This window comes from Vidua chalybeata, chromosome 3, assembly GCF_026979565.1.
Source record: "Vidua chalybeata isolate OUT-0048 chromosome 3, bVidCha1 merged haplotype, whole genome shotgun sequence".
Taxonomy (NCBI): Eukaryota; Metazoa; Chordata; class Aves; order Passeriformes; family Viduidae; genus Vidua; species Vidua chalybeata.
In genome coordinates this window covers 76,736,412-76,749,805 of record NC_071532.1, presented here as the reverse complement: position 1 = coordinate 76,749,805, position 13,394 = coordinate 76,736,412, and the positions used below count along the sequence as shown (strand labels likewise).

General features: G+C 40.9%; 1 protein-coding gene across 5 annotated transcripts in view; it reads right to left on the bottom strand.

Annotated features, from left to right (window-relative positions):
• MAP3K7 (mitogen-activated protein kinase kinase kinase 7) overlaps window positions 1–10,702 on the bottom strand; it is a 47,907-nt gene extending 37,205 nt beyond the window's left edge. For all 5 annotated transcript variants that reach the window (XM_053937043.1, XM_053937039.1, XM_053937040.1 and 2 more), the window contains exon 1: window positions 10,208–10,702. In XM_053937043.1, the coding sequence (XP_053793018.1) occupies window positions 10,208–10,297 (90 nt within the window). In that variant the 5' untranslated portion in view covers window positions 10,298–10,702. The remainder of the gene's footprint in view (window positions 1–10,207) is intronic.
• Window positions 10,703–13,394: the final 2,692 nt, after the last annotated feature.

The window sequence follows — 13,394 nt, the reverse complement described above, 5'->3', positions numbered from 1 at the left end:
TGATGTTTAATTGAAAATTCACTTCTTTTAATTGTTCCTCAGAGGAAAAATGGCAACAAAGAGGAATAATGACAAAACATCCACGTGAGATGTAAAATTGAAATGAAGGTGTTGCCAAAACAGTGACTGCAGCCACTACAGGAAAGCACAGACAAGTGCATTGTTACTCATATGCCCAAAAGAAAATGTTGAGGAGAAGCAAACCTAAGGCACACACAGGCACAGAAGGAAAAGGAATTTCTCAAAATCCAAAAAATGCAAGGCAGGCAAGATGAGAAGTAGGAGAGGGGAGAAGAAATAAGGGGCTGACTACCATTTATGTAATCCATTCTTGGGTTAGGTTCTTACTATGTGCTTTCCAAATAAATAGTGAAACTGATTTTCCCAGGGAATGGGATGGAAAAGGCTGCAGATGTGTAACTCAACACCTGCTAAACTGTCACGATGGATATGAGAAAGTCTGCAATCAAGACCTCGGTTTGAAGGGATGAAAAATGTAAATTAAAAAAAAACCTATCAAGATCTTCCATTAAGAAAGATTAAAAAAGGAAATTATACTTAGTAGTTCTTATAAGTTTCATGAGGATATAAGAGACAGCTGCCCCTGACAGCCATGGTGATAGATGGCACTTTCTTCTTCTGCTTTCCTTATTACTACAAGAAATATTTTTCTCTTCTACATTACAGCATGCACTTAGCCTTTCCGGAGTTCCTGCCATCTCACGTTTACCTTCCACAACAGTGGTTCACAGACTGAGTCTGTGATAAGATATGCACAGGAGATGCACAGAACATGCCCAATTCTGCTCCATTAAAGAACAGAACCTGTTGATTGTAACCTCATCCCCCAGCCAAAGTGCCTTGCACTTTGCATTGCCTTGTTACATCTTGTCCCGATGTAACACACGCTAACTATTTTCTTGCATTCCACAAGTGAGGTTGGAAACACCAAGCCGTGAATGATAGATGAGCAGCCTACAAAAATAGTACATATAAACAAATTGGAAACAATGAGTCACTGGAAGACATAAAAGTCCCAAACAGTCTTCCTTGTTATTTCCTTTTCTCTCAAACCATTTTTGAATAAAACTGCCCATTTTCTTGGGGTTGGCAGGCCCCCCACCTTCTACTGCCACAAAAATTGTCCATTACAAAGACCCTACCCACCTTGCACAGCACATGACCAGAGCTACAGAATAAGGAAAGTCTCATCAAGTTGGTGCGCTCTAACTCTGCATTTTGCAGAAATGGTGATTAGTGAGCACATAAAAAAATCGTCCGTGCAAGCACCTGGGAGATACTAAGGACAGTTAATGAGAGAAGGATGCCACAGAGCAGCTTGTGACAGATGAAGTGTATTGGCAGCAGCAATACCGTTAATTCCACATCTGCTGTTCCCCTATGCTGCGAAGGAATCCAAACAGGGTTACCCAAGAGAGTGGGAAGAACCCTCTCTTCCACTTAGGGAAAAGGAGATGGGCATATAAAAAATTCTCCTAGGTGGATACAATTGGCCTTACGGTACAAGCCTCTGTGAGACTCCTTTTAGAAGGTTCCTTTTCTTAATATACCTTTTCTCATACTCTTTCACAGTTTTCAACTACAACTCTGTTACACTGAATCCGCTGACAGAAACAAAAAAAGTGATTTGAAAGCAGCGCATATATGTCAGCTAAAAGATTGGTCTCAAAATTTAACGAAGTAACTTTTTTTTTTTTTTTACTTAGCCTGAATCACTTACAACAGTTTGCGATGGGTCAGGCTTACTTTTTTTCTGGCGAGTTGTATCTTTACCTGCTGAAAAGATATGTACATATGTGTGTCCATATGTACAAATACACGATACGTATTATGTATATGATTTTAATATTAGCCCTATGCAATATATCCTACATATCCATCAATTATATTTATTTTTCAGATGCATAACAAAAAAAAAAAAAAAAAAAAGCCCGTGTATCTCTTTCAATTGATTCCACATGGTTAAATTCAGCTCATAAGTCTATATAAATGCATTCTGTTCCCCTGTAGATAAATCCATGACTATTTGCAAGTTTCATCTTGAGAACTGGTACATATTTTTCCAGTTCATATACTAAAGAAGTCATAATTATTTCAATACTGTTGTATTTTTTAACAATGTTTCTACTGAATGAAGAAATTTACAGAAACAAGTATACTGTCCAATGTAGTATTTTACATTGAGCCATGACTGTCACAATTAATTCCTTGGAAGAATTAATTTATTTGGGTTTTAGCTGAAAAGTGGAATAATTCCAAGAATTAGATGAACTTTAGGAAGTCCCACTGATGACTGGAAAAAAATAATAATGAAAAATAAAATCAGTGTTGAGCACCAAGAGGAAGAGTTTACCAGGCAATCTAAATCTTAATTACGTAATAGAAAGCTGTGAGGCCATCAGGTATGTACATTTTATTGTTGGTGAAAATAGTTTGATAAATGATCATGCAGTCAAGGTTTCATAACAATTTATTAGTGACTTGGTGCCTGCTTAGGCAGAAGGTTGAACTTGAGAAGAGGACATGACTGCAGTGAATATTTACCTAGGATACAGGGAAAACAGAAGAGCCAATCCTCCATTAAAACAGCTCAGGCTCTTGGATGGCACATGAAAGGAGCAACCATCAGAAACAATGACGGATCTGATACAAATTGAAGTTTCCCATATGTGAAAACTCCATGTGTTTTTTCCTATATAATCTGGAAAAAACCCTTACTCATAGCAAAAACCCCTTTATAATCAACAGAATGCAGCTTGTGGTGGAGTCCATTTACATATAATTTTCTTCCTTTAAATTTATTCTTTAAAGGAGTAAGTCTTAGATATTGTCAGAACCGTTTAAACACTATGTGGTTTCCTTCAGCACCTCGTGCTGGAACTAAGTAACATAATATCACAGGAGGGAGGCACTGCCTGAACTTTAGTTTCTTCATGCTCACTCCTTGTCCCCTGCTGTTGGTGCCACACCATGTGTCTGGGCAATAGCGCATATTTGGAATTATATGAAGCACAGTTAATGGAATTATTGACACAACAAATCAATAAACAGCAGTTGATCTGTAGCACTGTGTATATTTGGAAAATGATCTAAAAATAAACATATTCTTTTCATAAAAGATTCTGTTCCTTTAAATATCTTCTAGGAGAAAAAAGGAAGATAGAGGGTAGATGAGACATTTAGGAATAGAGTAAGAACAAGTCTGCTTCTACCTCTCTCACAGAAGACAATTAAGTTTGTCAAAAACCACTCGGTACATGACACAAAACCACTTTAAAGTGGAAGTAATATTTAAAGAGATTCAAAGATTGAAAAGTGTATTAAAATCTATTATTCTACCTGTAAAATACATACCAGTAAAAAGTTACATTTTACTGTGTGACGAAGTGACATGGTGAAGGACAGTGCCACTTGCATGTTTTCCAGATAATGTATTTAGAGTCTTATTTAAAGAATATGAAGCATACAAGAACCCTGGAACAAGCATTACCTCTGTCTCTGTGTACAAATAGTATCAAATGCTGTACATAAACAAAGATACATGATACTTACTTGTAAGTATGTAGACTATACTGACTGGTTAGTTATGTAGACTAGAAATCATGCAGGAAATAGAGACTGCAGATATGTTAAGAGCTTAAGGATGTATTTTATTCTAAGGGATGTGACCAAAAATTTCCCCTCCCCCAGTAAAACGAGAAAAATACATCTCTATTCAGACGCACTATAATCCCCTAACAAATGTCAAAATTTTGGAAAAATTAATTTCAACTTTGCATTAACTCCACAACTTTTCTATTAACTCAAAAACATAAAAATGCTAAGTTTTTCTGTCTGTCCATAAAGTTTCCATGTAAGGTAGTTCTGCATGCTGGATACCTAGTGCTTTTCTTTCTATAAAAAACTTGCTGGATATATAAGACAGCAATAAAATATAATATCTCCCTGGTTAGCAGACATAGTATTCTTTAGAGAACTGTCTTCATAATTTGCAGTATCTACTGCATGACATGCTCATTTATGATTTTGGGAAGCAAGATAAGCAGTTACAAAAATCCAACAACAGAAACCCAACAAAACCCATGCTTCCAAAATGACAACAGGCTTTAAGTTATCTTTAATATCTACATTGCTTTGTTTACTGGTATATTTGCTAATGAAATGGGATGTATGCAAACTGAATGTTTGGATCTCCAGACACTACACCAGACAGAGTGGAAAAAAATATGTTCTATAATGTGTTCTAAAAAACACAAAAAAGAATCACATTTTAAAATTCAGTTGTTTCTACTTTCTCTACCAGAGCTCCAGCAGTACCAATGAAGTATACTAATATTTTCAGTTTTTCACATACGTGAAATGTATGGCACACTCAGCACAAATTAAAAAAAAAAAAAGTGCCAAAAGAAGCCATGAACAATAGTTTAGAGCTTCCAAAATTATATTCCTACACTTTCTATCATTCATTCAACCAGCGTCAAATTCCAGCTTTGGTTCCTCTGTGTGTGCTATGCTTTATTAAGTAGGTTGAAGCAAATCGGCCCCATGCCACAAATGACTGTGGCCAATACCCTGGCAGCACTTTTAGGAAGGAGTTCAGATCTATCTGCCAATTCTTACAGCTATGTTCTTTGACTGGTTAAGTTTATTTGTACTAGTGTCAGCGCAACTCTAAATGTTGCTTTTCCTTTCTGGGATTCATACAGCAATGAAGAAACCTCCAAATCATCTCCACTCCCCCACCCCCAAAACCCCTGAAAGCAATCCTACTAATTTGAAGTAAACTAAGTAATTTAGTTTAGATTTAGTTTCCAAGTTTGAACTTAGAAGTTATGCAAAACACTGTAGGAAAAAAAATATTTCTTCCTGAAAGAAACTGATTATTAAAATCAACTTAGATTCTTAATAAATATAGGCAAGCTCTGTTTCACAAACTCATACAGTTGGTCCCTAGATAGGGTTTTTCATCTGTTAAGAGATGTATAGCACTGTACAGTTTTTGCTTGTCTGCCTGAATTTAGTTCTGTTGTAAGAACTAATTCTCTTTTCAGCTTCTTTGGAACATGTTTATGAAGAATCAAAGTATCATCATACATGTTCTTGAAATTACAGAATCACAGAATGGTTTGGGTTGGAAGGGACCTCAAACATCATCTAGTTCCAACCCCTCATCATGGGCAGGGACACCTTCCACTAGACCAGGACACTCAGTTCCCCATTCAGCCTGCTCTTGAAAACTATGTTTCCAGAAATTCTTTGCTCTGAACATGCAACCAACCCTCCCTGCATTTTGATAGCTCAAGTAATTCCAAGAAATGCATGCATCTCAAAGATAACAGTTTATCAAGTTATACTTTCATTCCGGCTTAACACATATTGAAAAGCTTTTATGCACTGATAGGGTCTTATACATCTGTCTCAAGAACTGAACGCACTTTAATTAACAGCAATTTAAATACATTAACAAAACAACTGTCTGATGCTCTAGTATGAATCAATTTGTTCTGTTAGAGCAGCCCAGAGAGTGAATTATTGTTTTAGAAACAAGATGTTGGATAATGAGGCACTCAGAGTGCAGGACTCTAACATGAGCTCTCTAGGCCGGCACTGTCTAAAATTACTGGTTTTTGGAAAAAAAAAAACAAACCAGAAAACAAACAAGTACTCTGCAACCAGTAAAATACTGGTAACAATCCACTGGGTGGAACAAATAAGGGACGTGTGAAACTTGCTCTGTTGTTTTAGTTTTTTTCTTAGGGAAAGGTATTAGATATAGAACTCTATTATCATCTCAGAAATATGGATCTTGCTTTCATCACTGGAACTGGAAGATCTGTGAGGTTTCCTTCCCATGTATTCTTTATGAAGTGAAGTGTTTAAGTCTCTTTTACAGGACACAAACTAATTCACTGAATGTATCTGCACCTGTAGAAATGAATGTGAAGTGTCACATTAAGAGTTTAACTAGCTTATTAGCTATCTTCTAACTCACTGCACAGTAAATTTCACCCACATGGAATAGGTGTTGCATAACTTCTGCTATAAATTCACACTCCAGCTGACACTTCAGCTATTTTCTTATATAAATGAATGAAGAGAATCTTCTATTGGTGTAACTAAACTATATTTAAGTAGTTATTTGAATTAATTCAGAAATGTATTTAGAGTAAAATCAGAGAAAATACTGGCATATGTTTTCACCATGTACTTATTTTTTGCCTTTGTTTTTGAATACCCAGATTTGTACCTTGAAGCCTTACTGAAAAAGGCTGAGAAATCTGACTGAATTCAAATGGATTTCTAACTACCACCCTTGGTTCTTGAGAACCAATTCCTCTGTACTCATGTCAGATATCAAATAACGCTGTTCAGATCTCAAATCACATCTGATTCTTCTCCAAATTTCTTCCAATTTTTCAGATTGGTATTCTACAAATGGGGATGTTCCCCCAGGACACAGAAACAATGGAAGCAGTAACAGCTCCACGTTCAACAGCAGCTCACACAAATCTGCTTTACCTTGTAATGGACATAATCAGTCACTGCAACACACTAACTTTTAAGAAGTTAACTATATATAGGGGAGCAAAACCCAGTTGCCTACTGTATTGCTCATTCTCTTGCCTCTGAACTGCTTTGCTCCAGAATTGGAAGGAACACATGTAGTTCTCAGCACACTACTCAGTTAATGAAATTAGTCAACTATTTCAAAAATATCTAGATAGGTGGATATACTATAAATTGCATCTCCTTAGTTGCTGGGACCTTAAGTAAATTTTCTAAAATAAATATTTATAAAGCTTACCTCTTCATCTCAAAGAAAACATTGCCCTAATTTTCTTAGAATTAACTACTGCCCAAATAGATTCTTGAAAATAAACTTCACTGTAAACTGCATTATACCAGTAGAGCATTAAACAACAGCTTTCAAATAATTTACATTTCAGACCATCCAAAAGTAACTTGCAACTATGCAAATATGGCATTAGTTTTTTAACTTGTCTCCATCAGGCAGTGACTGGGCAGGGTTGCAATATTCATGACCAGACATGTACCTTTGGCTGTGCAATCCAAGCATACGTACATCATGTGATGAAGAGGTCTATGTTTTGGTCGTGTATGGGACTGTTACCCAGATACCTGGTGGAGGAAAGCCTGTGGAATTTTCAGGAAAGAGTGGCAGGGAGTTGGCTGCCAGAACAATTAAAAACCAAAGTCTGCTTGTTGCTTAGATGTGGAAACTCCCCTGGGAAGAAACAACCAGAGTGTTGTTCTAGATTTAAATATGAGATTTTAAAAGAAGGCTATTAGGCTTTTTATTGTAGACTTGATTTCACTTATATTAGATTTTAATTTTTCAGTTTCTAATGATTTGTCTATCCAATGCTAAAAACTTAAAATGGCCATTTTCACAATTGAAAACTTGCATAGTAAAATAGAGAGCACTTCTGTTGAACTAAAGTTTTGTGTTGTTTTCCTCGTTCTAGTTTTGAAGATGCTCCTGCTGTGTCACATCAATTTTGATATGACTCCAACTCCTTCATAATTATTGTCTCTATGGTTTACTTCATTTTTAGCACTTGAAATAACAAAAAGGCATTATGAAGTGGAGATGTGTTTGACTGGTGGGAAGTAACACTACAGCTGGTCATGTGCATGGTAGCTAAAGCGAAATATGGTATATTCTTTTTTTTAATCTTAGTAGAGTTCAGACAAACCTAAATGAAAGTGTACTTATAGATTCCACGTTTATTAGCAAGGTCTCTGGGCCTGCAAGTATTCCAGAACTTCAATATCTATTAATAAACCAGTGGCAGAGTGGGACTGCTATCTGCTGACAAGACAGCCTTGATAATACAACAGCAAAGCTATGATTATAAAAGCAGTTGATCTCTTAACACTCCATTTTGAAACATTTGAAATTTGCCAAGCATAAATATGACCATTTTGAGATATTACAGCCACTTTAAGTCCTTGAAAACCTCTGAGCCTAAAGTGAGAGCACAGAAAATCCTCAGCAAAGATGTGTGTTTTGTTATGACTACAAAGTTGACTATTTGTGCTGAAACTGCATCATGAGTAAGAGGTCAATACCCACAGCTCAGAAAAGCAGGGCCTAAGTATGATCTCCAATCCATCTGTTTTCTTGTCAAGTAGGTCTTATTTCTTCCTCTGTGCAATGACATTTGACTGTGTTCAACACTAGGGTATTCCCGTTGCCTAGAAGAACTTCTGGGAGGACAGGTACACTCAAAATGCTATGCCAGCTGTGACCAGATTTTTTTATGGAGACAACACTATCAAAGTTCTCTTGCTTGTATCACATGAGTTTATATCACTGTGTTGAGAATAACACAACAACTGCATTAAACAAATGTCTACTTAAGCATTGTCTCTAGATACATTTTTGTACTGACAGTTCTGTTTCTGCCAGTGCCAGGCACATGTGTGGGACACTGTCAAGCTCTGAGCACTAAACCTTAGAATACTAAACTCTAGTTACACCAATTACACACTATGCAGCTCCACGTTTCCTACATGTAAAACAGCAATACAATCCTTGCTAACAACCTCCCCAAGGGTGTTGTGAGGATTAAAGATTTGTACAGCACTTTATTAATTCAAAGGGCTATGTCTAACACAGCAGATGTGGCACTCACTTCTGTGAGCCATCACTGGGCACCTTTTTACAATGGATAACCTGCTTAAACTTTCTTCATTGGGTGAGAAATGCTATTTCTCCCAAAACATGTGATCTGATCTCCAGCTATTAGTAAGTGTTGCAAAAACAACAAAAACATCTTCATTTCAGAATAGTTAAATACATAAAAGGAGGCGGAACACCTAGACTTACAGAAAGAAAAATCTTTATGGTTGCCAAATTCACAGAAAGAGATAAAGGCAATCTTTTGAAATATACTGTCTTCTGAAAATCTCCAGTGCCCAGTGCCTGCTATGGTGAAAGCCAAAGTTACCACAACACTACCTGAATACAGCAGAAGGTGCCCTGGTAGATTTTAAGGTCTCTGAATTATCCCCAGGAGACCCAAGCCCAGTAGGATAATTATGAACAAACCAGTATCTAGCAAACTACTCTAAAAATCTGAGACACAGGTTGTCATACCTATAAAAGCTACTACACAAAACTCCACTTCCACACAAACTTTTTAAGGAAAACAGGGTCATTATTACTTTAAGAGAAAAATATTAATCTACAAAAAAAGCACAGAGACTGTTTCAGCAGTCTTGGATGCCTGTTAGGTCCAGACTCTACAAGCTGGCCTCATCAAATTCGTTATGGATCTGCATGAAGAGACTTCATTCCTGTAGAGAATTTAGCAGGTGACAGGAAAAAACAGCAGAAATATTTTTGTGTAATTCTGAGAGTCAAACAACACTGTAGTATACAGAGACTACTGAGCCTGTTATTAAAGCATACCCACTTTCACAGGAACCCCAGACAGATGAAAGGTACACCTGAAATAATTTCACTATGTGAATTTCACAGAAGAAAAACTTCCAACTTTGTTATAAAATTACTGAATGTCACTTTCTGTGTAACAGGCACAGATCATAAATGAAATGTTAAATATCCATAAGTGCAATATCACTAGCCTATGTTAAGAAAAAAACCCTTGTTTATCCTAACAGCTCACAGAGCTGTAAATTTAGTAAATCATTAAGAGCAGTATGATCATTATATACACAATGGCTCAGTTTGGTGGCAGAAGGTGAAAGCAGGGCCACAGAGAAATAGAGATCTAAAAGAAACATTAGAATTAACAGTTCCCTCTTGACAACTATGTTTGCCACCCATACTAAAGTGGATGGCAAAACGGGAGGCGAAACTTTAAAGTCCTGAATAAATCTATCCCGTTTAAACAAAACTCCACAGTAAGGCATCCAGCAGCAGGGCCGGCAGAAGTCAGCTGGCACCTCCGCTCTCAGCCAGACCGCTTTTGTTCGCTGGTGCCAGCCGCTGTAGCATCCACGGGAGCACAGAACCCCCGGTCAGGTACACTGGGGGGTCCCGGCATCCCAGCGCGCCCGCGAAGCCTCCGCGGACCCTCCCGCAGCCGAGGGCCGGCGCCAGGGAGGGGAACCCCGGGGGCGCTCGGGGTCTGCGTGGTGGGGGCCGGGCTGGCCGCGCCCGGGAAGCGAGGGGGACGGCAGGACCCTCACTCACCTCTTCCACCTCGATCTCTTTGTAGTCGATTTCTTCGAAGTTGAGGACCGGGGAGGTTTCAATCATTTCAGCGGAGGCGGCAGCAGACATGCCTCCTCTTTTACCGCAGGGAGGAGAGGGGGCAGGGGCTACGCGAGGGTCCGGCACCAGGCAGCCGGGGGCCGGAGCCGGGGCTACGCGGGGCTCGGCGGCGGTTCCTGGCGCAGGTCGGGGCGGGCCTGGCCGAGGCGCCGCCGGGGCCGCATCCGCGGCGGCCTCGGGCCTCACTGGCGGCGGGCACAGGCCCCGGCGCCGCCGCTGCGCATCCCGAGCGCGCCCGCACCCCCGCGGGGCGCCGCGCCGACTCCCCTAGGCCGCGGCCTCTGCGCAGCTCGGGACCGCTTCGGCCGCGCGTCCCCGGGTGAGAGAGGGCGGCGCCCCCGGGGCCGCAGCCAGGCTCCTCCGCCAGCCCCAGCGGCGGCAGCGGGAGAGGGGGCCGCGGCGGGGGTGGGGGAGCCGCTCAGAGCCGCGCCGCGGCCGCCGCCGCTGACATCAGAGCCGCTTCCTGCTGCCCCGGCCGAGGAGGGAGGGACGGAGTGAAAGAGTAAGGAAGGGAGGGGGGGAGCGCTAGGCGGCGGCGGGCGGGGAAGCGCCGGCACCAGCGGCCTCTCGGTCGGCCGCGGCGGGGCCACGGCCTGGAGGCGGCACCGCCCCCGCCCCGCCCCGCCCCGCTGCCCGCTACCGCCAGGGGGAGCAGCCGCGGTCCCGGGTCGGCCCCGCTTCCTGTTCCTGCCGCCAGCCGGGAGCCGCCGGACGGGCGCGGAGCGGCGGCAGGGCTCCGGCCGCGCGTCTCGGCTGGGCTGGGGGACAGAGGCCGGCGGGGCTCCCCGGGTTCTGGGCAGCTGCCAGGCATGGCCCCATCCCGGGGCTGCGTGTTACCGCCATGCGAGTGCTGGGGGCGCAGGCCTTTTCCCTAATATGTGTATATATATATATATATATATATATATATATATATGTGCACATGCCTTTTTCTTGTATACGTGCCTATATTTCTCCAGGGCAGGAGGTGTTGTACGGGATCTTGGGACGAGGGCAGGCCTTGTGCTCTTCAGCGGCGCTTTCTCAGGGGAAACCTGTGTGTAGGAGAGTAGCTGTGGAGTGCAGGGTAATGGAGCGATTGATGTAAACACACAGTAATAAAGGGATAGGGAATGAGTGTGTACCTTAACGCTCCCTCTCCAAGGGAGTCTTGACCAGGGCTGTCTCCTGCTCCTGCTTTGGCTGGAGCACCCACCCCATTAGTGTTTTGGTGGTAAATGTCTCAGATTGACGCTTCAGGGCAGTCCATGGTGTGAAATCAGTGCTGAGATGAGTGAATAGAGCTGCTGTGTTCCCCTGAAACAGCTGTGCTTCATTTTGATATGTTTAACCTTTGGGCTATATATAAAAAGTTATGTTATTGTACAATACTATTAATAGTATGTAATTTTAGTAGATCTAGTAATCTTTCCTAGATCTTCTGCTGCTAGTGAATTCATGTTAGTGAATGTCTGTACCTCACAAGTGTCATAAATGTAGAGAGATCTGGTTTACAGACCTACCCTGAGAAAGCCATTTAAACAGTTAACTAGGAAAAAAAAAATCAAGGATGAACATGGGAAGTGACCTAACCTTATGGTGGCTCAGCTGTTGTTAAAAAAGCCAAAGTACCTCTATCAGAGCCACTGCACTTTGTGACAGGTTGCCATTATAGGTTATTTGCTCCCATCTTGTATTTTTCTGTCAGCTTTTGTAATTTGTCCAGGATTTTCAGATGTACACCAATCCAGAAATCCCAGCCAAGCAGTCACAGTACCTGTTGACTCTGTTGCATGCAAGATGAAACTTGTATGCAGGGCTGGCTGGGTTGGTGCAATTATATTGCCCAAACAATCTGTGTGCGTGGGGAGCAGACTCATATGCTGAATGTACTGAGTTTCTGCTGTTGATTTTTGATTTTCTGATATGGTTTGGTGTAGAAAGATCTAAAGAATCTTCTGTTAGTCCAAGTACCACAAAATCTGGCTAATATCTGCTTCATCCAGCAGCGGGGTTATTCAGAGCCCCTGCTTTCTCAGGTTGTTTATAGGTTTGGATGTTGATACAGACCCTGGCACCACCTTACACCCAGTGAAGGATTTGGTTTTCATTTTTTCAAAAGCACTATTAGTGCACATCTTGGTCATGCTGTGACACAGTCATAAAGAACCATGTTTATACCTGGACCTCACAACTTTTTGCAGGAAAGTGTATCACTTGTGTAAGCAGTTGCTGCTGTCTCAGCTGCTGGAGTGTGCAATATATTGATTATTGAAAGATGAAGAAAATGGATTTCTGAGGTACTGAGAAAACTGCAAGTCCAATGAAAACCAGACTCCTTTCAGTCTGGTTCATACTGGCTTCATATTGCTGGATGGATTGCTTCAGTTCTCTATACACTTGTAGATCAAGACAAGGAACACCTGAAGTCAACTGAGGCCAAGGAAAAGGTGTGAATGAAAAGAAAGGGAGGTATGAAAATCCATCACTGGATACTTGAAATCCATACTCTTGATAGTTAGTTGCAATCATGAACATGCTCTCAGGCCAAAAGCTTAACATTTTATTTATTTTTTGGGCACATATGCATCGGGAAAGGTGAACTATATCAGTACTTTTTAGAAAGATGGCCAAGTGGGTGGTTGTACTTCAGGGGGTGGCAGTTGGTGATCTCTGGTAAATGTAACTGAATATTTGGTTTTTTGCTATGTTTCACAGACCTCTCTTGAGGGTATGTATCAAACAAATGGCAGTTGCAGTCTTCTGTTTTTCAGTGGAGAGATTTTTCTGTTACCTTTGTTATATTTTGTTGATGGGTATAAGACAGCAGAAGAGAGCATTCCAATTATAGTTGCTTGTAAGGTTCATTTCCTTTCAGAAACTGATGTGGAAATATGTATCTCAAAAATAATGAGCTCTTTCTTTGTGAAGGCAGAGTCATAATCATTATCAAAATGTCACTGCTGTGAAAATCAGGAGGGGTTTTAAGGATGTGGTAATTTTGATATTACCTGGTTTTTTTTCTTCTTTCCTGACTGACACAATCTTAATTAGTTACAATTAGCTATTTTGTGGACTGGGTATTGGTTGTACAGCCCCAAAATATTTATTCAACAAATACAGGAGA